Below are 27,589 nucleotides of genomic sequence, written 5' to 3' on the forward strand. Positions count from 1 at the left end.
CTCCCAGTGTTTAAATATCACTTCATTATGGAGGTTGCTTCGATTTCTGTCAAGGTCATTAATCCTAAATGGGTAGGAGCGGCAGAGCGCTCAGACACAACCAACTCCGTTCTTATCTCCCCTGGCTTCTTCACACATTTTCTTCTGGAGAAATGCTCCTCCTCCCCAAAGCCCGCGGTAAGTTCCTCGATGGAGAACGAACCGCCCGCCTCAATCTCCGCCCTCCGGAGCCCACGCCCGAGCCCCGCGGCCGCACCTCCCCTTCCCGCCCTCAGCCGCTGGCAGAGCGCGAGCGGCCACGAGATGGCGGCGCCGATGCACGGTCCTCCCGCACCATAGAGCCTCGGCTAGAGCGGTCCGACAGCGCCGGCACTTCCGCTTCCGGCGGCCGCTGCTTCCGGCGGCGGAGGGAGGAGGTGGAGGTGGTGGTTGCGCCATGAGTTTTCTCAAGCGGTTCCCGCCGCCGGCCGATGGTGTCCGCCACCGGCAGCCCGACACGGAAGCGGTGCTGGCGGGGCGCAGCCTGGGCGCCGGCACGCTCTACATTGCCGAGAGGTGCGCGGGGCCGCTGGGGGATGAGGACTGTGGGGACCGCGGTAGGCCGCGGGGAGTGCGCTGAGGGGAGCGGGGTGCAGGCGTGGGGGCAGCCCTCTGGGGCAGAGCCTTTGCCTCGCACCCCCCGACCCTTCCCTGGCGCAGCTCCGTGCCGTGCCCTCGGGCCCTGTCGCTGTCACCAGAGAGCGGAGCTCAGCGCTGCCCCTCCGCGCGTGGTGAGGAGCTGCAGCCGCCGTGGGGCCTCGCTCGGCCCGCTCTGCTCAGGGCCGAACAAACCAAGGGCCGGTTACCGTGTGTTACCGTGATTTTGTGGGTGTTGTATACTACTAAACATTGGTTAGCGTGTTCCAGAAGATGTTACCTGAGCTACTTTCTAAGCGCTTCAGTTAACGGTTTTCAAGTAAGAGAGGGGAGATTTAGGGCAGATGTTAGGAAGAAACTTTTCACTCAGAGGGCAGCGAGGCCCTGGCACTGCTGCCCAGAGAGCTGTGTGTGCCCCATCCCTGGAGGTGCCCAAGGCCAGGCTGGATGGGGCTCTGGGCAGCCTGAGCTGGTGGGGGGCAACCAGCCCAGGGCAGGGGTTGGAGCTGGGTGAGCTTTAAGGTCCCTTCCAACCCAAGCTGTTCTTTGATTCCCTTTATAACTTCTTTAGATGTTCAAGAAGCCAGCTTGTTCATTAAGACAATGTAATTTTCTTTAGTCATTGAAAAGTAGTCTAAATTTAATGTATTTCTGCAGTAAGCAAGTGCTGTTAGAACAAAATCATGGTCTGGAACACGCACAGGCGAATAAGTTGTCATGTAAGTTGTCATGATAAAACAGCTTGTTGCTGTTTTATCCCTGCTGGGGAGGAATCTGTCCAGAATTTCAGTGACTGTTTTGTGAAGTTGCTTGGTTGCAGATACAGCGGCTTGTGTTTGTGCAGCACCTGCTCTTGATGGGTGTGTGATGCTGAGTTGCTTTGTAACTTGATTTCAGTAGATGTCAGAAATGTCAGCATCTTTCAAGAAGCTGATAAATCAAACCCAGATAGTTTGGGGTATCTGCGATTGATGAAATCAGAGGGAGTGGCACAGAGCTGCATCAGGGAGGGTTGGGTGGGTGTTAGGGAAAGGCTCTGCCCCAGAGGGTGGTGGGCATGGAACAGGCTGCCCAGGGCAGTGGGCACAGCCCCGAGCTGCCAGAGCTCAAGGAGCACTGGGACACCACTCTCAGAGGTTTTCATGAGGAGCAGCCCATGACCTTTTCATTGGTATTGTCCTTAATTTCTGCTGCTTGGTATTTCTGTTCACTCCCATAGAATCACAGAATGTGGGGAGTTGGAAGGGACCCACAGGGATCACTGAGCCCGACCCCTGGCTCCATGCAGCACCACCCAAAATCCAAACCTGATGTCTGAGAGCGTGTCCCAGCGCTCCCTGAGTGTTTGACGAGGAAGATTGGAGAACGTTTGGTAGTTAAAGCAGTAAATGATGCTCTGGAATCTCTGTAGTCATCTTCGGGGTGATAGATATCTACAGAGAGTAGGAAATGAAGAGGCAGGGAGAGAAATTCAGTCTTCCATCCCAATGGAAGACTGTGCTTAAAATGCTCACATTCACCTTCCATGAGAAAAGATGGCTTTTCCCTACAGCTTGAAGTCATGCTGCAGCAAGGTCATGCTAAGGCAGTTCCAGCACCACAGGTTAGCTGAGAGTGAAGCCTTGCCCAGAATTACTCACTTTCTGGGTTTGATTTGCTTTCCTACAGGTGTGAATTGGGTACTTTATTCCTCTATTAATGTCTAACTTCTCTTTTTTTTTTTCCTCTTTTTTTTTTTTTTACCCCTTTTTCAGCCGCCTGTCATGGCTGGAAAACTCTGGAGTTGGCTTCTCCTTGGATTATCCCACCATAAGCTTACACGCTGTCTCCAGGGACCTGAACGCGTACCCCTGGGAGCACCTGTATGTCATGGTGAACGCCAGGTTTGAAGGTGAGCCCCACCTGCTACGTGGGCTTCCTCCCCACCGGTGCAATCCCTTCCTCAAGAAGGGAATACGTTTTGGCTTTTAAAACTTAAAACACTTAATTCAAGTAATAGATTTTTCCTTTTCATCTCCCCGGAGGGTAATAATTGTAGAATTGAAGTTTTACCCTTGTTTATGGTTGGTGTGTATTCTTCAGTATCGCAGTACGTGAATGGGTTCAGCCAGAGCCACTGAAGCAGGTTCTCTGCTCTGTTAAAGCTCTTCCAAACTGTTCTGTTCAGCTGCAGCCTCCCTGTGATTCCCATGCTTGCGTATCATTTTTGCTTCATTGAATTTATGCTAACGTTGCTACCCTCTGCCCAGGCTTCCTGAGCTCCTGCTGTTTCCCATTAGCCTGGAAGCTTTCCTTTTACTTTCTCACACAGCTTGCTTTTGTTTTATTTAATTAAAACAAACAAAAGACAGTAGTTAATGATATTGAGCTTAATAGATCTTTATAGCGTTCCCAGTTCCGCCAGACTCTTTAATGTTTTTAAGTCTCATAAACTCTGCTGTATCATTTGAAGGGCAGTGAGAGGTAGGTCTCGAGCAGGTCTGAAGAAAGGTGACATTTCCAGCTTCTAATTGTTACAGTAGTGCTTGAAAACATGATACCTTTCCTGTGATAGCTCCAGTCAATAAAACCTCAATAGAGTGACATAAAAGAATTCTGGCCACGGTAGATCCCCAGTTAGGGTAAGTCTGAGTGTTTAGTTCTCAAGTCTGTCCCTGGCCTGTGGTTTTCAACTGCTGAGCAGTGTTAAAAGGAAATGTCCCTGTTTCATTGGCTGCAGGAGTCTTGATTTTTCAGTTGGGCAGGGTACGTCTTGTTCTTCCTCGGATGTTTCTGTTGTGCACTGTGTGTATTTTTGCCGTGTCCTCAGCCTCCTTTAGAAAAAGGCAGGCAGGGGTTGACTTGGTTGAAAATAAATTGCTGGACGTAGGAGCAGCAGCAAGCTGAGCCTGTGGAGGTCACTTCCAAAGTGATGGGGTGGCTTCCTTGGACACCATTATTTGGGGTAGCAGGCTGGCAGCTTCTTGGCTTCTTCATGTTCTTCGTGTTGCCAGTTCTGCATGTAATAAAAGCCAGTCTTTGTGGAACAGCCTCACTGTATTCCCCTCTTTCTGTAGAAAGTAACCGTGCAGTTCTGAAGCTGTCAGTTCAACATCCAGACCCACAAAGGGACGAGCTGTAAGCCGTATTCTGCATGGATTTTGTTTATACAGAAAGTAGAACTCCACGTTGTTGCTCAGTTATTCGAGCGTGCGATGCACAGAAGTCAGGAAGCAAGGTTTTACTTGCAGGTGACTTTGGCTGTGAGGAGACTTTCTGCTTGGTGGAAACCTTGCTGATTTGCTAACAGGGATCCCTAATATCTAAGATTTAAAAAAGTTAATGATTGTGTATGTATCTCAGCCACTGTGCAGGTAAGTGATAAGGATTGTGGTTTTGAGCATGCCTGCTTTAACAAGAAGCAACAGTTGTCCTGAAGTACATGAGAACATCACGTGAACGCTGTAGAAAACTTGGCCCCTCAAATTGAAAAGTGTTCTTCTGTGCATTGCAAGTTTTTCCAAGGTGCTGTGAGGGGGCCTTGTGTGTCTGCAGCGTGGATGGGAGCGGGTTTGTTTGTCGCAGGTTGTGTCCAAGTTTCTGATTTGCTTGTGGTTCTAAATGTTCAAAATGAACGTTTCTCTCTTAAATCTAAAGAGGAGGAGACGAAAGAGGCTCCCATGGCTGAAGGGGAGGAGGAAGACAGCGATGACGATGTCGAGCCAATTGCGGAATTCAGATTCGTACCTAGCGACAAATCAGCCTGTAAGTGAAGGGGGAGGTGTGCTGCACCCTGTGTGAATGACACAGTCCTTTAGAATCAGGTCGTGTCTGTACAGACCTGGAGAGCTGCTTGTAAGTCACCAGCTGTGTAAGCTTCATAACCTTGAAGCGTGCCAGGCCCTAATGTCAGAATAGACTTCTGATTTTCAACTCGTGCAAGCAGAGCAACTATTAAAATGCAGTGTAAGAAGCTGCTTCTAATGGCGTCTTAGCTGAAGTTGCTGGGAGATGGGAGCCTGATTCTGCAGGTGTGATTCCTGAAGTCCAGCTGTGCTGCCAGCTGCTGGGTGGAGCTGCAGGTTCCTTGCTCCCCAGCTGAGAGGTGCCGGCCCTACCGAGCACTTGTGCTTCATGGCAGCCAACTGAAAGCAGTGGGAGCTAACTGTTGGCATCTTTCTTTTGGGCCACTTGCTGAGATGGTTCTGTTTTGTTTGTGCAGTGGAAGCCATGTTTTCAGCAATGTGTGAATGCCAAGCTCTGCACCCAGACCCAGAAGATGAGGATTCAGACAATGACTACGAAGGGGACGAGTATGATGTCGAGGCCCGTGGTTCGTAAGAGCTGTTTCTTTCCAAATACCTTGGATACCTGGAACAAATTCTGTGGTATCTATTAGGAGAATGTTTTCTCGTAAGTTGTTCCTTGTGTATCATTCATCTTGCCTAAGCATTGCTTATGCAACAGGCACAGTATAAAACACGGAAATCACAGAAAATCTCTAATCAAGCTGCGGCCAGCAACAAATGTTGTTCTGGTTCTCATAAGCTGTTTGCAGTGAGCATCCTAGCACAAGACTCAGTTGTCCTATTGAGCCAGACTCCTAAATGTAGGTCTGATAAACGAACCCTTGTTCTACAGAGCTGGAACAAGGTGACATCCCGACCTTTTACACGTACGAGGAAGGACTGTCGCATCTAACGGCAGAAGGTCAGGCCACTCTGGAGAGGTTAGAGGGCATGTTGGCCCAGTCTGTCAGCAGTCAGTACAACATGGCCGGGGTGAGAACAGAAGACTCCATAAGGGAGTTTGAAGGTAAGACGCTCTTTTCTCTTACTAAAGAATACATGAGAGCAGTGGTTCTCCAGTCTGGTGCCCATACTCACAAGGACTGAGCAATTACTGTGCTGTGGGTGATGGCAAACCACGCTGAATCTATCAGCAGTGGTTTTATTGTTGTTCACAACCAAGGGTTATAAAAATGGCAGTGGTCCTCCATGCAGCATGTTGCCCGTTATGGATTGAGGGGAGAGAGGGTTGCTGTGTTAAAGAATGTCAGTTGGTGCCATTTCTTCTGCTTGGAGGAATTCAGTGACACCTTTGCTTCCATGTCACACACCACTCTGTCACGCTGCCCCTCTGCTGCCGTCTGTTGTACTGCAGCAAAATGTAATGGAATGTTGATGGGAAGGTTCAACCTCTACTGCTGTACCACCAACCACTGTACCCACCTCTGACACTGTGGGCCAGCAGAATAAAATAGGAGGCATTCCTTTCAGAGCAGCCCTCATAAAATATGCAATATCATTAATAAAAATGGAAGCGTTTTGTTACTTAGATAATGTTTTCCTTAAAATATTAAAGAGGTAACAAAAAAATAAGGTCACATATGCCACTAGTCTTGTTTTTGTGAAACTAGTGCCTCAGTTTTGTTTGATCACAGTGGTTGCAATTCTCAGTGAGCTCTCACGGTGTTCATCAGAGATTTTTGATGGAATTTTGCTCTTTCTGTACTTTGTCCTTGGCAGTTGTTCACAAGTGTGCAGTACTGCCAAAAAGCCACGGCATGAACGAGGCGTGGTTGTGAAGCGAAGGATATTTTACTTTGGTAAGGGAGGTCTTAGGAAAGTCTGGTAAAGAGACATGAGTTGATTATCTGATTGCAACTCGATACGTTCCATTTGAAAATTTGCAGGTAGCGTATTTATATCAACTGAAAATGGTGTCGCAAACATAAATTGATGAATGTTTTGGCAGTCTTAAAACCTGTTCTCAAATTTCTTTATCAAACTGGAAGGCATAGCTGTGTGTTCCTCACTGTTCAGAGCGAACGTATTGAAACGCACACAACTATTTTCCATCACTTAAGTCAGCACTGCCCTCCCCGTACCCTGCTTTCAGTTGACACAGTGATAATAGTGCACTGAAAATTAAAAAATAGCGCATGAAAATCAAAAAGAAGTGAACAGCAGTAATTATGTCATTTATCTTAGAGCCTTCTGGATCAGTTTGATTAGCTGTCCTGATCCTATTTGCTGTGGTACTGCTTCTGGGTTTTCTGTGCTCATTAGTATCCCCGGGGCTGCTCAGTTTCAGAATTGCTGCCTGTAACATAGGGCAGTTGTGCCTTTTTTTTTGACGTGCTGGTTGCTGAGAGCAGTTTCAGAATGGAATCTGGCCTCTTTCTGCTTGAGCCTAACTGAAGCTATTATAAGGAATAGTATTCGTAACATGGAAGTTTAATTAAAAAAAATATTTAAAATCTGAAGTTTAAGTCCTTTCATAGGATAGAATGAGATGTGACATCTTTAAGGAACCTACTGATAACACCTGAAGCAAAGCCATGGACTTGTGAGCACATCAGAGTCTCCTTGGACCACTTCCAGAAGCTCAACCAAGACGTTTTCTGCTCTCATCATCTCTTGTCAGCAGAGGGCACTCGCTCTCTTCTGTGTGATAACAGCCGCTGTCCAGTCTGCGGTGTTGTGTAGCATTGGCTGTTCTGTGTTGTTTTTCCAGATGGGATGGAGGTGGACATTGCACCAGCAGTTGCAGGGCAGTTTGAAGATGCAGAAGTTGATCACTGAGGAGGACGTATGCTGCTGTAAGTTCTTCTGTCTTCTGACAGCAAAGCTTTTCAGTCCTGCAGAGCCTTCCATTTCTAATTTGTGTAATGCAAGTGATTACAGATCTCATGCAGAAAATCCCTTGTGATATCAGAATGATGGTGACTTAGAGAAGGAAAAGGTAGCTGTAGTTGTTGCAGGTATGGGAGGATGCTCAGTGATCTGTCACTTAGGTGTCCAAAACTGCCTGTATAAACCATCACCTTGTGTGGGCATGCTTGTCGGGAAGATGGGTCAGCTCTTTAGTAGGTCAAGATTTGTCTCATCTTGAATGTTTTTGGATGCTGATAAATGAATTTTGGAGGCAGTGCTGGGAAGTTACTGTCCTGAGTATCCATCATTTCACCTTTAGTGTACAAAGTTTCCCAGGGCTTTCAAGGGGCCCGAATGCTCCATAGCACCCCAAGTCCATCACTTCTTTCACTGTAAGTGGAGCAGGAACTGTTCCTGGTAAAGCTACCCAGCACCCTGGATGGGACTGTTGTCCAAAGTGCACTATGGAGATTCAGCACCCTACTTAGGTGACGGTGTCAGTGTGCCCTCTTGCCTACCAGCATTTGTACCACTTCACTCCTCTTGTGGCCTTACAGAGCGGGTCTGTTTCCTGGCTAGTGCTGGGTGGGAGAGGAAGAGCAGCTTATCTGAGGAGCTGCAAGGCCCAGTGGGGCTGGGATCCCTCCCCTGCTTCACCACTGCCTGCTAGTGCATGGTTAATGGTGCTGCATTGTCCCACCTCTGAAATGCCAGAGAAAGAACTTGTGGGGCAGACAGCCAAAAGCTGGAGGGGGAAGAGGGGCAGAGGAGGAAAGGGCACAAATAGGAAGAAAGCTGAAAAAAAAATAAGTGAAAATGGGTCAGCAGTAGTTAGAGATTATAGTGGCACTGAGGAGGAGGCTGCAGTCCCCGAAAAGGGCTGTTGTGGAGAGACTCTGTGCATCTGCTCCCCTCCTCCTTGTGTAGTTCTGAAAGTCTCTGAGACTCTCTAAGTGTCTTGCTTAGCTCAGCCCCTGCCATTGGTCCTCATTTAGTATTTATTCTTTGGTGTAGGAGCTCTTCCAAGTAAGTCTAGGTTCTGGTTGCCCTACCTCTGAGCCGTTACCTTATTCGATAAAGTACATGTTACAAAATTAAGGAAACTCTTCAGCTGTGGATGTTGTGACTCTTAGATACTGAGTGGAAAGCTTGGCTCCGATGGCTGTCTCCAGGATGATTTCTGCCCATGGTTTCTCAAGCTAAAAATAAAAAGACCCATCTGTTAAAAAAAAAATTCGGATCTGCGTGCTTGTGCTGGTTTAGAGTTAAGCAGGATTCTGGCTGGGAGCAGATCTCCAAGGAACCTGACAATGTAGGCAGAAGTGGTGTGGATCTAGCAAAGCACGTAACGCACTGTCACAAGTAGTTGTGGGCAGCAGGATTCTCCCTGCTCACCTGGGTGGTGGCTGGCTGCAAGGAGATCAGTGCTGCCAGAGGTGGATGGGCAGGGAGTTCTTTGCTTGCTGCTGAGCTGCTGCTGACCTCAGGATGGAGCTGATCCCCATCAGGGTGGATCAGGGGATCTGCACATGCTGTGTCAGGTGTTACGCTGAGGGAGCAGCTCAGGAGCTGATGACCTTTTTAAAAGCAACCACCTGCCTCACTGTGTCGATGTAATTTAAGGAAGCTCAGAACTGTAAGCTGTACTGCAGCAAGAGCTAACAGAAGGTGTGACGTAGGAACAGCTCTAGGCCTGTGCTCATTGTCTTGACAAGCCTGAGCATGAAGGCTGCTCGGTTCTACATCCTGAAAACATGGGCAAAGAGAGTCTGCTGTTACTCGCAGTAATCTGTGGAGCAGCTCTGTCCTTTTGGCTTCCTGAGCTGCAGAACCAATTGGCAAGAACATCCTGCTGGTGATCCTTTAGAGAGCAGCGCCCTTCTGGGACGCTCCTGGTGCACGTCGCTGCTCGTTACCCAAATGAGATGTGGCAGTTGGCTGCAGCAGCTCCTGGAGGACTTGCTGATGCGGGACACGGGCAGTGTTCCTGTAACAAGTGGTGTTTTGTGTGCGGCATCACGAGGCCGCTGTTCTGAGCCAGGTGGTGTCTGTGTGTGCTGTCTTCCCAAGCCCAGGCACACAGCAGCTGACCCCACGTGCTCGCTGCCCTGAGTTTAGATCTGCTGTCAAAGGCAAAGATGATGCTTAACCCTTCAGAAAATTAATGCACTTGACATAAAGTGCTGTCCTCTGTGGCTGTGACCGATGCATTGCTGCTGCTCTGTAAAGATTACTGATCTCTTACTTTAATGCCAATTATGTAAACTTGGTGTCTTGTGTCTTTCAGATTCTTCTTGTGGCACTTCCAGAATAAGCCGAAGGCGTCGCAGTGACTGTTGGCAGTTAATCTTTAATGACCTAAGCTCAGACATCGAGGTCTATAAACGCTTTTATATATGTTTAAAAAGGATTTGACATTTGTGACCACCATGGAGTTATTTAAAAAAAAAAAAATCAAAGCAAAACAAATGAATTCTCTCCCATCTAACGCTTGAATGGGGCTAAATAGGGGTCATTTCAAAGAAGCCTTTGTAGGAATTCTGGGACTTCAGAAAGAAGAGTGTAAGTAGAACAGAATTGTAGTTTGTCCCAGAATTTTCCGTATTTTTGTACCTTTGTTCATTGAGTAAATGGAATAGAATGAAATGTCACCATGCGCAACCGCAAGGAAATAAGGTCAGCCATGAATTCAAAGCAGCACTAAAGGTAATGCCCCTCGAGTAACTGGTTTTATTGGTTTGCTGCTGTCCCTCTGAATTCTCTGGGAGCAAAGTTTGGGTAGCAGAAGAGATGGAATGAAATCTCTTGAGTCCTTCAAATGAGAACTGTTTGGTCTTTGTATTAAATGTTAACAATGTTGTTAAATAAACTAAGATTTTTGTATCTCACAGTCAACTGCGCGTTGCCGTTCTCAGTCCTTTACTTCAGCAAGCTTCTGGCAACTCTGCAGTCAGCATCCATTGACTTGTTAACATTCTCTAAAATAATAATTTCAAAAAATCAGTGAAGCTATTTCCAGTATTTACCCATGTGTGAGAATATAGGGGCCAAACATCTGCAAAGTGCCCCTGTCAGACAGTTGCCTGTGACACATCCCAAATTTAGGAACTCAAACTGCTAAGAGCTTCATTCTCCTTCTGCTGTTTCACTTCTCTCTGCTTGATGATGTTTTTGCAATGAGGCAACGGCAGCAAATTTTATTTTATTTTTTAATTTTCCTTGATATTCAAATGGAAGTTTGATACTAACTGTTATCCACTTTGATTTGAAGCTGGCTGACTTGAAAATTTTCTTTTAATATAATGAAGTTGGTATGTGAAGAGTTTTCCTTCCCCGTCCTGCACTCTTGGGAGTGTCACTGAGTGGTCCTGTCCTGCCTGGCACGTTGGGTTTGGTTTCAAGGTACGTGAAAATGACAACCACCGTCAAATATTTGCTAGAAATGTCAGTCAAATTAGTGATGATTGAAAAGTGAACTTGTGACACTGCCGACTGACTGAAGTATTTAGCACGTTATGCAACAAGACATTCTTCACAGAACCCTATAGTCAGCTTTGAAATTCAGAGCACAGTAAACATGCTAAAAAATTGTATGCTAATACTTGGAATCACAGATATTCTTACATTCCTATATTGCACAGCCTGTGTGTGGACTGGTAAAACGTGGATGTTGGCACGTTTCTGTTTATAAACAGTCAGGCTTTCCTCCTTCTGCAGTTACTCCTGCTGTTAATGTGGAGGAAAAAAACATTCTGTAGAGTTCAATACTTTGTAGTGTGTTGCAGCACTGAAGGAATACCTTGAACTCTTGGCAGCGAGCAGGTCAGCACTACAGACTGCAGAGTCCAAATAAGAAATGTTGGCTGAGGGTAAAGTAAACGATCACGATCCTGTAGAGCCAGCGTGGACTGGCAGAGCTTTGAAGTCATCAGCACCATGACACGCAATCTGTCCTCTGTACGTTGGGTTACAGCAGGGCATGGGATTGACAGAAGCAGCAGAAATGACGTCTGCCACGTCCTACTGTTTTACTCTGACCTGAAAGGGAAATGAGAGTTCTGTGCAGTTCACACTTAATGTTTTGTTCTTTGCTGAGCCTCCCAGAGATGAGCTAAGTGCACTACAGCAATGAGGCCAAGCAGCTGTGTGAATGAGTTTCAGAGAAGAAAAATCATTGACTGAGACCGAGACCAACATCAGCTTAGCTCTGAAATTTAGTTGTGGTTGAAGTAAAAAGGTAACGTAAGGTAGCATGTAGGCCTTGCCTGGGTTCTCTTAATCATACTGCCTTACTAGCACCTTCATATACAGAAGTGTAGATATACATGACTTACATATGTGACTTAAAATAATCTAGTGGCTATGAACAGAGCAACTACTTGTTAATTGTCCAGATTTATATGAAATTTAATTTCTTTTAAACTGTATGCTATGCCAAAATAATACAGACATACAGATCTGTCATCTTGGCTTCACGGACTTTGAGTGCAGTCCTTCAAAGATGATGTGGAAGTAGGGCCTCCAAACCCACAGAGCTTGGCTTCCTCTAAGTTTGTATCGCTGCTTTCTCTTTCTCCTGCTCGCTTATCTTTATACTCTTTGAGGTTTATTTCTGAGACCTTTGTCCTATGGGCCTTATGGGCTCAAAGGAGACGTAGAGATGAATTGATGATGTAAGGCTCATTTCCTTAAGAAATGAAGTTAGAAACTGGGCTCAAGTACAACAGTAAAGGCAAGCCCAGGGCAGAGAAAACAACAAAACATGTGAAGTGTGGATCATCTCGAAGTAGGTCGAAGGGAAGAAAATAAACAGTAAAGCAAGAAAGTGATAGGTAGGAGCCTACCAACATGTCTGCTTTAGAAACAGTACATGTTTTTCAAAGGTTGTGTGAATTGGCTTTGTTCTTTGTTCTGTTCTAGCAGCCAGTCATGGCTGTTGTAAATGAATGGCTGAAGGATCAAGTCTTAGCAGGCTCGCCCTGGGGTGGGGTGCTTACCGTAAGGCTTCTTGCCAAGAGAAGTTTCCTTTAGTAAGCCTACTAGTAGTAAAGTATGAAATGAAACTACTTCTGAAACTCTTACAGAAAAGAGAGCTGACAACATTAGCTGCTCAAGACTTGGTTCACAGCTGTAGTGCAAAAACCTCCTCTGATTCCTTCTGCTCCCCTTTGTTCACCATATTCAACGCCTGAAAAAAAAAAACCCTACAACAAACAGAAGAGATTACAGGGGCTTAGTACTGGAATCTTTGTAAAGCTTGTTGACCAACTTGCCTCTCAAAACTTCTTGGTCCTGAATTTGCAATGTGTGTTTTGATGCGTTGCTTACAAAAATTCAACATCCACAAGAAGCCCCACGCTGGAACGGAGCTTGAAGGCTGGTATTACTGGTGCTCTTCAACCATAAAGGATATGTTTGGGCCAGTTTGGTAGGTTGCTTTCCTGGTTTTAGCTCTTATTTATTGTCTTACTACATTGCAAATGCATTTATTTCGAGAAAAACATCTGGTCAGGGTTGCATAACATCAAGGATGCATCAAATTCCCTGTGATCCATCCCTACACATTGTATCGGTTTCATTGTGTGCAAAAGACAGACAATCTGGGATAAAGTATTTTTTCCTTGAAATGAGCTTTTAGCTGGGTGTCTACAGAACTTGCTGCTTTATTATTGCTCTTCCCAATCAAGGGAAACATTCAATAGACTGCAGTGAGACAGGGTGGGGCAGAACCTTCCTGAAAGGAAGAGAAGGGTTACTTACCTGCACTTTACTATTAAACCACTGCTGCTCCTACAGGTTTGTACTTTTGCTGTAGGTCACCTCTAGAACAGAGCTGTGTAGATTCTTCTAGGGAGCAGAAAACAAATCAGCCTTTTTTCCTCTCAGAGGTACGTATATGGCAAGTGAGAGATTGCTGAGGTCACTATCGAGGGAAATCTTCAGTTTTGTTTTTGCAGCTGCCGTCTACAGGAGGAAATCCAATAAAATCAAACCCTGAAAGGTCTGGTATTTATCTAAACTTAAGTTTTATATGCCATTGTAATTCAGGTCAGCAAATGGCACTTATGGCTAGTGACAAAGTTTCAATGTTCTAACAGTCTTTCACGTTTCACATTCGTATGGCTTAACTGAAAATAACTGGAGGCATTCAAGGCCAGGCTGGACGTGGCTCTGGGCAGCCTGGTCTGGTGGTTGGCAACCCTGCACTCAGCAGAGGCGTTGAAACTCAATGATCTTTGAGGTCCTTTTCAACCCAGGCCATTCTATGATTCTGCGATTCTAAGAAAATGCTGGCAGATACTCTCCACATCTGATCTAGTGTTACAAAGAAAACTTTTGAATACAAAGCTGTAAGTGAAATTTCAATACATGAAATCTGAAGATACAATTGAAAAGAGGTGCGGAAGTTGATGACAGCGCTTTTTCTGAAAGCTTCATTTCATTTGTAGGTGGCTGCAAGTTAACTTGTTTGAAAGTCTTTTTTTTCATGTAGTCCTACTATAATTCAGATTTTAGTGTCTTCTGGTGTCCGAGAAAGGATTTCCATACAAATGCCACAAGTATGGTACCTGAGAAGACAAAATACAAAACCAGCATTTATTAAAATGTATTTTGAGAAGGACACAGTTCTTCACAGTTGTTTTCAACTGATGTTGAAAATAAGCATTACGTTGAAGTGTCTGAGCATCCAACATATAATAAGGGTTGCTGCAGAATGGAATTCTCGTCTGTAAGGGCTGAAGGCAGTCAACAGTTTCTGCAAACACAAACTTGTTTACAAAGAAAGCTTCAATCAGCCATGTGATCTGTATGAGCTGATAGTGCAGTGTTTCTTGGCGTAATAAGCCAAAGTTTGACCAAGTGAAACCAAAAGTGTGCGCTTCCCATTTCCAGATCAGTAAGGGTATACAAATGACCAAATCTCAGCAGGCAGGTTAAGGCTGAGTCTTTGGGCACTACACATGGCTACAGGACAGTGCGGGTTGGTTGGTTGGCTGTTTTTTAAGGTCACAACTTGGGGTTTATTCTGAAGCTGAAAGCTGGTAGAAGTTAGAGATTCTAAGTTCTTCATCAGAAAGGCACCTACATACAGAAAAGTAGATTGACTGCTTTCTGTTTCTCTTGAAAAATTCTACGTGTTCTGATTCAGAAAAGATTATGATTCCAGTTAAGAGTATTTCTCACCCACAGCTTTTATTTTTCTTAGAAATGCTTACTGGAAGTAGTCTGTCTGGTAATCTCCCAGTAAGTACAGGGCTGTTGTCTAGGCTGTATCGGGTCTTTTTCCAAGGTTGTTTTGATGTTGCTGCGCACTTCTGAAGGCTTTCTTCAAGTCTTACCTGAACCTCCCAAGCCACAACTGCCTGCCAGAACTGAGTTAATCTGTTACCTTCATGACGACTCTTCAAACAACTGCTGGCTGCTATTAATCAGCTCTTCACTTCATCTTTGTCGCACTAAGTCCAGTTCCCTCAGCATCCTCTCGGTACTCCAGGCCCTTTGCTATTTTGGTAGTCTTCCTCAGGATCCCTTTTGAACTGCGGGATTTCAGCTCAGACCATGGTCTAGTGGTGAGTAGAGGGAGATCGTAATATCCCACTTCTCCAAATCATGTAATTTGCCTTACTTGCAGATAGAATAAACAACTGTGCCCTTGATAAATCTGTGCTGACTCTTAGTTCCAACGAAGTCATATTTCAGTTGAGCTTTGACCTTCCTGATTCTGTTTCAAAGTGCCAGTGCAAAGCTTGTGTACGCTTCTTTTGCTGCCTGTCCCTGTTTCTACGCCTTATCTGTTCTCCTTCGCTCATGGGGAGGCTTCTTGTCACCAGGGAAAGGCTTTCTGTCAAAATTTGCAGGCTGTGTGATGGGTTGTTCCTGCACATCTGAATGTTACTAAGCGCTCAGTGAGCTTTTTGGAAAAAAAGCAGCTCTTCGTGGAACACTTCTCCCATTGTGGCAGCTTCCCAGGGAATTCTACCTAGCAATTCCCTAACTAAGCACAATTTTGTTCTGAAGTCCAAACCACTCTGCTGTTTACCTTTCCAGTCTTCCTCTGAACCCTGAACTCTTGTAAAGGACTTCAGCCTACATGGCCACGCTCACCACCAGTTCTTCCCAATTTGTGAGCAAAATCACTCACTGGCCCATTTGTTTTTCAATTAAGACTTCAAATGAGTCTTCTAGGCGCTTCGTGGATTGCAGTCACTGAAATGCATGAGTTTTGCTCTCTCAGGTGATGCCCCCATAGCTGAAAACCCCTGGGAGTACAGGAATCAGGGAGGAGACTTTTTCTAGTTGTTTGCTGAAAGCCTCCTTTGCTACCTCTGTCATAGATGGTCTGCAACAGTCCTCCTCCAAAATATCCCAATATTACTTCCCCTCCAGTCTAGATCGAGCAGCTCTCAGACAGGCACATCGCTGGTCTTACACTGGAGCTCTTTCCCCAAGGTCAAGGAACTCGTTAGCATAGAGCACAGCTCCCTCTTTCCTTTCCCTGCCCATGAATCATAGAAACACCAAGGTTGGAAGAGACCTCCAAGATCATCCAGTCCAACTATCCACCCAACACCAATATTTCCCCACTAAACCATGTCCCTTAGCGCAACATCTAAACGTTTCTTGAACACAATGAAAAGTGTTCTAGTTGTGCGTACTACCCCACTAAATCTTCAAAGTCCCTGAGGTGCTCAACATGTCACTGCAAATGGACTTGAAATTCTTGTTTCCTCCCTTAAACTGCATGTTTAAGTGTCCTGAACCTGACAGAAACTCATATATCCTCTTCTATGAGCAGAAAGGTGAAAGTTTTACCTGTACCCTTGCTTACCTCCTCCCTTTACATCTACTCCAGAGTGACTTTTGAGATACTGATTTTCTAACCTGATGGTGAAAAAATTGTTTACTTTTAAAGAACAGCAGTAATCTTTCTGGTAAAACTGATCTAAAAGGAGGATCACTGACCATTTCTCTTACAGTGTTAGAAATTTAGCAGGGTAAGCTGGCATCTGTCCAGGAAAGAGCCCTATTTCATTGCTCTCATGTCCAATATCTTGTCACCAACTATTCCTGCCATCTCCCTGGTATTGAAAGAGAAGCATTAGCTCAGTCACAATCATCACTAATGGTGCAATCACTCCTGGACAACTGGCATGAATTCCATTGGCAGTGAGACAGCAGCTGTCTTTGTTCCACCAGAACTTTTATGTTCACGGTACCTTATTCTAAGCTGTAAATATTTGCTGACATCTATATTCACTGCAATTGTTAGCTGCTTTAATGCTACTGATGAATCACCTTCACTGAAACTTGTGTGAAAAAACGCTTTGAAAAATGAGTTCTTAACTCATAGTTCCAAGATTGTATTCACAAAAGACTCTATGACCAGTTGATTTGCTTATCCTACCAGAAAACTTCCATTTCCTCCTCCTCTTGTGAAGATGATAATCTTCCTCTTGTTCTAAGTGTACTTTCTATGAAAACTGTTTTAAAAGGGCAGTTCAGAGCTGGCTTGTTGCTAGCTCTGGGTATCCATTATATACAGAATGGTCTCTCTCTCTCCTGGTCATCATGGTATTTGCTATGCCCATAAATGAGATTGTATGACACTTTGCACAGGCAGTTGCAAGTTTCATGGCATACTACTGTGTTTCTGCACGTGGTAGTTATTACAGCACATCACAAAAACCCCTAACAGCCTCCTAACGGAATCTCCTAAACAACAACAAAATAATTTAACCATCTAAGATGCTGATATTGGGAAAATATCAGATGAGCATATGACAATGACCCCGTGGGTGTCTAGGAAATCTGGGACTGTTTCTACAGACATGTGGGTTCTGAAAGCAGTCTTTACAGCTACATTTAAAATATCCCTTCCCTCATCATCTTCTTTTACAATTTGTATCAGAGATTCTTTTCACAAGAATTTTCTTGTCATAACAGGTACTTTCCTAGACACCTCATCATTCGGTCCAGTTCTGGAAGAATTATTGATATTATTTTCTTATTTTCAATAAGTGCCAGTAAAATGTCATTTCAAGTTAGGTCAAATGCCTCCCATCTAACATTTCATGCTAGAGTTGTAGATTTGCACTCGTGCATTAATCAATTCAGTTTTGAAGTAGACCTCTATACTTCCACCTCAGGCACCTTAACATTCTTGGTTTGTAAAACAAAATCTATGTATCCATGAGTATCCATGAATATCCATGTTTAATAATGAGATATTCATATTGCTGATAGACTACTGTGCCCTTCAGGTGATCCACAGGCCTCACATCCGTAACAAACTGTTCTACTGCAGTAGTGACACTGCACAACAAGTGCTTTGTCCCCAGGATTCACATCCTTACAGCTACTTGGTGTGGAGTTCCTTCCCCTGCTAAACTAGAGACAGCATGTGACATTTTCTGCATGCGTTCTCTGTATGTTGCTGCTGATAAGCTGCTGTTCATGAATCTTCTGCTAGGAACCAGGTGGTGTTCATCAGCTTTGCCTAGGACATTTCATTAGCTATATTAACTAGAACAGCTGTTATCAAGCTTACTCTGTTATGCACTTATCCTGGTTGGAGATGTAATTTTAAAAACTTAAAGCTTAACTAAAATGCAGTTTTGTTAAGACTTAATTAAAAGATTCTTTCTCCATTTTTGACTGAAAGTCACCTTAAAATAACATGCACAAAGAAGGAAGAAAAGTTATTTGTTACAACTGGAGCCTTTGGAGATGTTTTACTACTCACCTTGTTTTCAGTAGCACAGTTGCCCCTTCTAATAGGATTAACAGCCATGAAAGGACTTGGGATTAGCTGACTGCCTCTTTATACACTCCCTAAGCTCAAGACTTGGAGGGAGAAACTGTAAACAAGAGCATGAAGCATTTTCTTCTGCATCAGATGAATTGGAATTTAAGTTAGAAAAACTCCAGTTACTCATGGGTATTCCTTATTCTTAAACTAAGAACAGATTGTTTCTAACAGGGACAAACATAAAATGGGAAAAGTAAAGCTTTGACACGATGGAGATGAAAAAGATTTGACATTCCATAATAATAATTGAGATAGCATATTGCCCTAATACAATTTATCACTTTTTTAATCATCCTCATTTTCTTGTATACAAAGTAACACAGAAACTGAACGCTAAACAATTTGGCTCTCTTAAGCTTTATCAGGCTAAGAATTACTTTCAGGTAGCCTCTTCTCCTTTAAATATTCTGCTAGAATCTGCAAGTGGGCCTTTGGTCAGTGTGACAACATGCAGCGTGCTTCAGGCTGGATTTTAATACCAAGGCATAAAATCCCCAACAACAACAAGCAGCTCTGAAAGGATCACATTCCAGAGTAAGCAGTTGTTGGTTCATAACTCACTAGTTAACCCCAACTGTTTTCCATTTAGAATTTTGCTGGGGTGTCGTTTGCCACATTACACTGCTCAAAGTATCCCAAAAGTACTTAGACTTTGAATGCGACTTTGTAAACTAAACAATTATATCCTAACATGATTGTTTCTTAAAAGAAACTGACCAAAGCTGGAAATATTAGTTTGACAATAAAACTAGTGTTTAAGCCTCAGAATTAAATGCATGATTCACACAACAGACTGCTACAGGTGCTCTACATAAAGCATTAAAAATGTTTAAGAGCCAGCAGTGTGTTCTTGCAGCTCGGAAAGCAAATGGTAACCTGGGCTACATTAGAAGAGGGGCAGCCAGCAGGGACAGGGAGGTGATTGTCCCTCTCTGCTCTGCCCTCGTGAGGCCCCATCTGGAGTACTGCGTCCAGATCTGGGGCCCCAAATACAAGAAAGACAGGGAGGTGTTGGAGAGGGTCCAGAGGAGGCCACAAAGATGATCAGAGGGCTGGAGCACTTCCCCTGTGAAGACAGGCTGAGGGAGCTGGGCTTGTTCAGCCTGGAGAAGAGAAGGCTGCGGGGTGACCTCATTGCAGCCTGCCAGTACCTAAAGGGAGCCTACAAACAGGAGGGGAGTCAACTCTTTACAAGGGTAGATAATGGCAGGACAAGAGGAAATGGTTTTAAGTTGAAGGAGGGAAGATTTAGGTTGGATATCAGAGGGAAGTTCTTTACCAAGAGAAACATGAGGTGCTGGAACAGGGCTGCCCAGAGAGGCTGTGGATGCCCCGTCCCTGGAGGTGTTCAAGGCCAGGTTGGATGGGGCCCTGGGCAGCCTGGTCTAGTATTAGACGTGGAGGTTGGCAGCCCTGCCTTGAAGCTTGATGATCCCTGAGGTCCCTTCCAACCCAAGCCATTCTGTGATTCTATGATTTAAAAGACATCACTTACACTTGGAAAAGGAAACCGTTACTCTGAATGACTTCTGCACAAGTTACAATTGAGTATCTTCTGGATGTTATTTAAAACAAAAGGCTAGACTATCAGATAAAGAATATCTATGTCTTGATTTTTGAATCGTGTACTAAGTAACACTTTCTTAAATACATAAAGCATTAAGAACTTACCTAAGCATGGTGCTATCCAATATACTAGTGAATAAGTAAAAAATTTGTCATAGAAACAATCTGGATGTAATGAAAAAGCCAGCGCTGGGTTAAATATTGCTCCTGTAAGATTTCCACCTGAAACAAAACAAGAACAACATGAAATCAATCTTTCTTAATATTTATTCTAAATGAACTATTGAAACACGTGTGCACAATACTACAAGAAATGCATACCCTGCAATAAAATGTATTAGCAGAAACTGTTTGAGCAGATGAGCTGTTCTGCACAGTTTTTTACTGTATGTATGTTTCACTCATTCAAGAAGCAAAGCATCTTTCCTTCCCTCTGACTTCCCCTGTAAATGAAGTTGCCTCAGCTCTACTTACTAACTGCCCCACATCTATCAATCTCATCCTACACAGCAGTACATAATTGTATCTATTTTATTTCTTAAAGCTTATTCTTGATTTTCCTAGGCCAAATTAACCAGCACGAGCTTTGACATTGCTCTCTGTGCAAACACTGTGTCGCTGTAATCCTCATTTGTCGGGAAAGTTCTGCTAAGATCTTTGTCATTCTCTTCTGTACTTCTCTCTCTGTGCACTCCCCAGTATTTCTTTGGCTGTTATTACAGTTCAGAAAGGTTTTAGGAAGAAATCTAGAATTAAAGATACACGTGTTGCTTGAACCTCGGTCGGTACGTGAGATGCAGAAGGACCTCAGCAATTTCAGGCCATTCTGACTTCATTGTAATATTGCCTGTAAATTAAGAGAAGAACTCAAAAGGGGGATTTTTGTCTTCCACTAATGAAATATTTTCTCCAAGTAAATACCCAGGTGTCCTTTGCCAACATATATATGGCCTGCATCCTTAGCTTCTGAGTCACTCCTTAATATTCAAAGGCATCATCTTCTTTCTCCTATTTAGTAAAAAAAAAAACCCTCCTATTTGCAGCATCAGAGGGTTTGTTTTTTCTGATTTGCACTATGATAAAAACTAAGTCAGTGCAAGACAAAATGTAAAAAAAAAAAAAAATCCAAATACTTTTAACTGAGAAAGTAGAAGTTTAAAGGAAGAGTTGGTAATTTTCAAAATACTTACTACATTACTACAGAATCTGATGTTGGATTAAGTTGCATGATATGCCTAAGTAACTTTCACGTGTACCCAGCAACATGCAAACACTTATTTCCACCAATTTAACTCAGTCCCTTGTGAAAAAAAAAAGACATTTCCATGTTTTGGAGCCCTTCATGTGTATCAGTTCAGATGTGTATAAGCCATAGAAGTATGGCTATACTTCAACACTTCATCCAAACCAAAGCTGATAGACAGTAAGAGATATTCCTTCTTACAGTCCCGTTTTAGACAGCAGTCATCCATCCAGCTTTTAGACACACAGTAGAAGGTAAATCATGCATGGAAACGTGATACAATATGTACGAGATGCATTTTGTAACGTTTCTGATCCATGCCTGACTGCAGTAAGTACAAGTCCTCAGGGCACAATCAGTGTAAAAAGAAACCATGAGCGTGGAGGTTTTTTTCTAAGTTGAATGCACCTTTCTGAGTTCCCAGCTAAACCACTGCGTTTTTCCAGCTGAAGTCTTGAAGAGACATCGTTCATACAATATTCTAAACTAACTGATGTTTTTTTGCAGGAAAAATGGTGTTGGGACCAGTTTGCCTAAATGAGGAGCTGGTTGCTGAGCCCTTTGGTGCTGGGTGAGCAAGAAAGATCCATTCCTCTTAAAGAAGCACTCCAGTTCTTTATGATCAGTTGCTGGAGAGATGCAGAAATTTCCTAAGAATGATCCAGCCCAGCTATGTTAAGCATCTGTCTTCAAAGCGTGGGTACCAGAGGCTGGCCTGCTGCAGGCCTCATTTACAAGATGCTCATTCACTCAAAGCACTGCTCCTCCAACTGGGGAAATATTCCCTTAGCAGAGCCCAGGAATTGAGCTGGTGTGAATGTATCATCCCATGCTGGCAACAGTTGTCCATGGAAAGCACAAAGCCCCGTATTTGGCACAGAAGTATATAGAAATGGTATGCTACTTCTAATCTGGAAAAGGGAAAAAACAGCACCTGTGAGCTGTAATGATGCGTGGCCCACTTAGTGCATCATGTGGGCAACAGGAGAGGTGGACAGATGGTGGCTGGGGCCACGCAGAGATGCACAATGACAGCGAGTGTACCATGCAGGCTGTGGATGTCTCCCAGGTGCTTTGCTATTGCTGCTGCTGCTGCTGCTTGGTGTGCAGTCAGCGGCCCTCAAAAGTGCAGGAGAGTGAGGTATGCCCTGGGGAATCTCTGCGTATGAAGGTGGGCAGAGGGAAGGAGGCAGGAAGAACGGTCTGAGAACCTGTAAGGAGCCCTACATGTACCTGCCTAACCTGCCACTGAAAAGATCTGTCACAGTGCAAGCCTCTCACTATCGTAGAAAGACACAAGAGCGGGCTCCCACACTGCCTGTAATACCCCAGTGGTAGGAACACTGGGGTTTATGCCCTCCACTGCTTCAAGAGGCTTCAATCCACAATTCAGGAGAGCACAGCACTCAGGATGGCTGCAGGGGGAGGATGCCACTGGTCACTTCCCTGCTGAACCTGAGCACATAGCAAAGAGCGCAAACCCTAGGAAGGCTGGAGCAGCGAACAAGTAAGAATTTTTTTTTTTTTTTTTTTTTTTACAGTAGCCTTCAGTGTAGATTTAAAAATAGCGGGAAGGAAAATATGCAGGGCACAGCAGATCTGGTACTTCCTAGAAATAAATCTCTGCAGATGGACCGCGCTGGGTAATCAGCCTTCTCCTGCAAGAAAAAGAGAGGAAGCCAGCCTGGCCCACAACACTGGGCATGAATTCTTTGTATGAGCTAGCTAAGAGAAAGCTGTGTGGCACGTATGGTTTTAGAAGAATATTTGCTCAGCAGCAAAGGAATGTTAAGAATCAGGAATGCAGCTTTCTATGCCTGAAGAAGAGGTAGCACAATCCTTGGCTACACTTTCACTTACCATTTCAGGAATATTCTTAGTGTGCTAACACGCAGTTACACTTTGCTTCTACATTCAGAATTTAATTTTAGAAAGTAGTTCAAGTTGCTAATTAATGAAATTCTCCACGGGGTTTTAATCTTTCAGATATTAGCTAATTTCAGCTAAGCATAATGAGTAAGGCTTTTTTTTTTTCCCCATGAATACATCTGAAAAATTCAACTGTGCTTTTTATTCTACTGTATTAGTTCAACCCTTGGGCCAAGAAGCCACTAACACTGCAGATATGAAAAGATAAGGCAGTGGTCTCCTCTCATAGACTGCTCATTTCCTAGGTGACTTGGGAGTCCTGCTGGATGGACATAAGCCAGCACCGTGTGTTTGCAGCCTGACAGCCAACAGTGCCCTGGGCTGCATCAACAGAGGGCTGGCAGTGGGCAGGGAGGGAACTGTCCCCCTCTGCTTTGCCCTCATGAGGCCCCATCTGCAGCACTGCGCCCGGGCCTGGGAGGCCAGTACAAGAGGGATGTGGGGCTGCTGGAGCAGGACCAGAGGAGGGCTGTGAGGATGCACAAAGAGTTGGAGCACCTGTCCTGTGAAGAAAGACTGAGGGAGCTGAGGAGCTTCAGCTTGCAGAAGAGAAGGCTCCACGGAGACTTGACTGTAGCCCTCCAGTACTTGAAGGGAGCTTATCAGCAGGAGGGGGACCACCTCAGCCTCTCCTTCCCAGAATCTCCCTGTAACACAGTCCCAAGTGACCAGTGACACAATTCTGGCATCTCACTGGGAAGAACATAAAGAAGCTCCCTGACTGCGCAGCGGTTCCTTCCCCTGACCCCAGTGCAAGGGACGATCCCAGCTCTGGGAGGTGACAGTAAGGACAGGGACACAGAGGGCACTGCAGGGACATGAGATTTGCAGGTGCTATGATACTGCAGGCAACAAACTTTTTTTTTTTTTTTTGCATGTGGTTTCACAAGTACTTTGAACTGTGCACACATTCCACAAATAACCGTTCCTGCTTCCAACATTTCTTAACAGTTAACCACTGCACTGATATGAATTATGCATTATTTTAACGCAGAACCTCTGTTCTGCAGGCCTGCATGCTCAGCATCTTTCCCTGATGCAGACTGGTGCTCTCCTGCAATGCCGCTTCAAAATCTGAGCAATGTGGTACACATGGAATCCTCAGACTGTCTAAGGTCAGGTTACAAAACAACCCTTCACTGAGACATTTTAACAAGGGTTAAGAGCTTCACAGAGCCCTATTTGCTTGTGGATTAGATGTTTTGCATACACAACTCATTTCATTCTTAACACATGCCATAGGACCTAACCAGACTAACTTTATGTATAAACTCCAGATGAACCTGGCATCTGTAGCACCATTCCATAGAATCACAGAATCGTTTGGGTTGGAAGGGACCAGTAAAGGCTATCTAGCCCAACACCCCTGCAATGATGAGAAGGGATACCTACAGCTCAGAGCCATGTCCAGCCTGACCCTGACTGTCCCCAAGAACGGGACACCCACCACCTCTCCAGGTAACCTGTGCCAGTGCTTCACTACTCTTACCGTAACAAAACCTCTTCCTCATATCCAGTCTAAATCTCCCCCTCTTTTAGTCTGAAACCATTTCCCCTTGTTTTACCACCACAGACCCTGTTAAAGAGTCTGTCCCCTTCTTTCTTACAGCCCCCTTTTAGGTACTGACAGGCCGCTCTCAGGTCACCTCGCAGCCTTCTCTTCTCCAGGCTGCACAGCCCCAGCTCTCTCAGCCTGTCCTCATAGGAGAGGTGTTCCATCCCTTGGATCATTTTTGTGGCCCTCCTCTGGACACACTCCAGCAGGTCTACATCTCTCCTGTACTGAGGACTCCACATCTGGACGCAGTACTCCAGGTGAGGTCTCACAGTGCAGAGCAGAGGCACAGGATCACCCCCTCACCCTGTGGCCACGCTGCTTTGGATTGCAGCCCAGGATACGGTTGGCTGTCTGGGTTGTGAGGGCACAGTGCTGGCTCACGTCCAGCTGCCATCCATCAGCACCCCAAAGTCCATTTCTATGATGCTTCTTTTTTTTCCTAATTGAAAGAAGTGAATTTTGCATCTCGATTTCCCGCTTTAACAGGGGAGTTGGACTAGGTGATCTTCAACCCCTTTGATTCAGTGACTTTTAAATTTTCTTTAAAGCACTTGACGGCAATAGCAGCGAAAAAAAAGGACTAACCTGCAAACACCAGCATGGTGATGAGGAGAGCAACCGCGTGGACTCTGTAGCTGGGCTTAATGTTTTCCACTTGCAGGATGGTCAGCTGGAAAACGACAGAGAACAGCAGCTCTATGCAGAACGCCTGCACCTCCGTCGTTTGCATGGGGTCACCGCAGCCCTGAGTCAGTGCCCCCAGATGGGATTCCGCCATCTCCAGCCTCCAGATCAAGTGCATAAAGACCCTGGCCAACACCGCAGCGACGAACTGCGCACCGATCTTCAGTCCCCCCGCCCTGACCGAGGTCCGGCCGCCCCACAGGGGCTGCAGGGTGCCGCAGGGGTTGCACGTGCTGCCGGGCAGCGTCAGGCCGTGCAGGACGGTGAAGCCGTAGGTGAGGGTGAGGGCGGTGTGCGGCCTGGGCTCCGTGTTGCCCAGCAGGCTGAGCTCGTTGGTGCAGGCGCACACCTGGAAGGTGCTCAGCAGCTCCAGGAGGAATGAGCAAAGGCGTGGGTGGGCGTGCAGGCGGCGGCGAGCCAAGCTCCGGCACAGGCCCACGGCCGCCACGATGGCCACCATCAGCCCCAGCGACGTCCAGATGCCGCCCGCAGCCATGGCCACAGTCCCCACTCAGTGAGTGACTCGAAAGAGGAGTTCGCGCTGGTCCAGCCCCACAGCCTGTGGGGAGAAAGGAAGAAAGAGGGAGGGAAAATAGCAACATTTGGCCTCACAAGGTAGGAGGCGGCTTCTTTCCCCACCTGCTTGCAGCTGCGAGGTTTTTGCCCTCAGCTTGGCTCAGCCTGACAGGGGAGCGGGCACGGGGATCCCTGTCCCCTCGGCGGCGGGGGAAGGAGGACCCCTCTCCCCTCAGGAACGTCTCTCCCTCAGCCTGCGGGGGAAGAGGGGTGCCCTCTCCGCGGCGAGGAGGAAGGGAGAACACCCCCTCAGAGCGAGCCACCCGCGAGGGAAGAAGAGACGAGCCGATTCCTCTCGCAGCCGGTTTGGGAGCGTGTAGAAATCTCAGAATAACCACGCACCGAGCAACGGGGCAAGGAACACCCTCCCCAGCGCTCACCGCCGCCCTCCCTCCCCTCAGCGGGGCGGCCGCGGCCCCCGGCGGCGCCGCGCATGCGCGAAATCGGCTCCGTGGCTTGGCGTGGGGGGGGGGGGTTGTAGGCTTGGCGCTTTCCCGCCCGCTGGCGCTGAGGTGATAGCGGTGGCAGCCCAGGAGCTCTGCCTGCCTCTCCGCCCGCCTCTCCCTCTTGCACAACTTCAGGCGTAGCTCCCCCGGTAAAAGGGGAATAAAGCAGCGAGCAGGCGTCTACGGGGCGCTGGGAAGGTGTTTGTGTGAGGGAAGGCTGGCAGGTTGTTGGGGGCTGAGCCCGGGGGAGGCTTTTCAAAGTGTTTCCCCGAGGGGAAGGATGCAGGTGTGGGTGAGGTCTGCTGGCTCCGTGCTGCCTGTGGAGAGGAACAGCCCTAACAAGGTGCCAGGAGGAGGCCGGGGGCAATCCTCAGGCTTCTCCAGTGGAAGTAACGCTAAAAATAGGTTTTGTCCTCATGCTGCAGAAGGTGGTAAGGTCTTTTTATAAGGGAGGCCCCGAAGGACCTCAGGTGGCCTGGAGAAGCTGAGATTTCCTCCTTTAGGATGTGTTTTTGTGTCTTGTAGCTGAGAAGAATCGTGGTATATCCCATGTTGGAAGGGACCCATGAGGATAATCAAGGCAGCTCCTGCTCTGAGCAGGGGGTGTTGGCTAAGCTTCCATGAATAATGCCTCAGTTACTTTGTTGTTTCAGCTTCGGATTTAGTCCCTACATCCTTACAGGAGAAGAAAATAATCACAGAAGTTTCATTCTCTGAGCTCTTGCACCTAACAGTAGAAGTATTCTTAAGGTTTTAGTGTGATCGCTTGGGAGCCGAAGGGAATCGAACAGACAAATGTCAGCTGCCATTTGCTTTTAATTACAAAGACCTTTTCACAATGTGGAAAGAGTAGAAGTGCTTTAAATGGACCACAACAAGCTTGCAGATGACCCCAAGCTGTGGGGTGCAGTCAACGTGCCTGGGGGATGGGATGCCATGCAGGGAGACCCAGGCAGGCTGAGCTGTGGGTGCAGGAGAACCTCATGAGGTTTGACAAATCCAAGTGCAAGGTCTGCACCTGAGTTGCAGCAGCCCCCACTATCAGTGCAAGCTGGGGGATGGAAGGATGGAGCACAGCCCTGCTGGAAAGGAGCTGGGGGTTCTGGTGGATGGCAGCTGGACATGAGCCAGCACTGTGCCCTCGTAGCCCAGACAGCCAACCGTATGCTGGACTGCAGCAAAAGCAGCGTGGCCAGCAGGGTGAGGGAGGGGATCCTGCCCCTCTGCTCTGCACTGCTGAGACCCCAGCTGGAGTACTGTGTCCAAATGCGGAGTCGTAGACCTGTTAGAGCGCATCCAGAAGAGGGCCACAAAAATGATCCAAGGGATGGAACACCTCTCCTACGAGGACAGGCTGAGAGAGCTGGAGCTGCGCAGCCTGGAGAAGAGAAGGCTGCGAGGTGACCTGAGAGCGGCCTTCCAGTATCTAAAGGGGGGCTGTAAGAAACAAGAAACAGACTCTGCAGGAGGGTCTGTGGACAAGGGGAAATGGTTTCAAACTAA

The 27,589-nt window shown here is 46.1% G+C and overlaps 2 protein-coding genes across 4 annotated transcripts; one reads left to right on the forward strand and one right to left on the reverse strand.

The window, feature by feature from the left end:
- On the forward strand, nt 374-10,169 carry CLNS1A (chloride nucleotide-sensitive channel 1A). The gene is made up of 7 exons (XM_021383189.1): nt 374-555; nt 2,391-2,527; nt 4,273-4,380; nt 4,838-4,948; nt 5,257-5,430; nt 7,135-7,219; nt 9,562-10,169. Exons 1-6 carry the CDS (start codon nt 437-439, stop codon nt 7,200-7,202), a joined length of 717 nt encoding a protein of 238 aa, XP_021238864.1. The 5' UTR covers nt 374-436; the 3' UTR covers nt 7,203-7,219; nt 9,562-10,169.
- AQP11 (aquaporin 11) lies at nt 9,976-27,393 on the reverse strand. 3 transcript variants are annotated; one of them, XR_002434046.1, is made up of 5 exons: nt 25,704-26,091; nt 24,966-25,623; nt 19,756-19,872; nt 13,035-13,843; nt 9,976-11,312 (listed from the first exon to the last, which is right to left on the reverse strand). XR_002434046.1 is itself a non-coding variant. In XM_021383168.1 (4 exons), the coding sequence occupies exons 2-4, from the start codon at nt 25,558-25,560 to the stop codon at nt 13,773-13,775; spliced, it is 783 nt and encodes a 260-aa protein (XP_021238843.1). In that variant the 5' UTR covers nt 25,561-25,623; nt 25,704-26,091; the 3' UTR covers nt 12,745-13,772. The 3 variants fall into 3 exon arrangements, 2 of the variants coding, with proteins under 2 accessions (XP_021238843.1, XP_021238851.1); XM_021383168.1 differs by lacking the exon at nt 9,976-11,312 and having other exon boundaries at nt 12,745-13,843; XM_021383176.1 differs by lacking the exon at nt 9,976-11,312 and having other exon boundaries at nt 12,745-13,843; nt 24,966-27,393.

This window comes from Numida meleagris, chromosome 1 (genome assembly GCF_002078875.1).
Source record: "Numida meleagris isolate 19003 breed g44 Domestic line chromosome 1, NumMel1.0, whole genome shotgun sequence".
NCBI classification, from domain to species: domain Eukaryota; kingdom Metazoa; phylum Chordata; class Aves; order Galliformes; family Numididae; genus Numida; species Numida meleagris.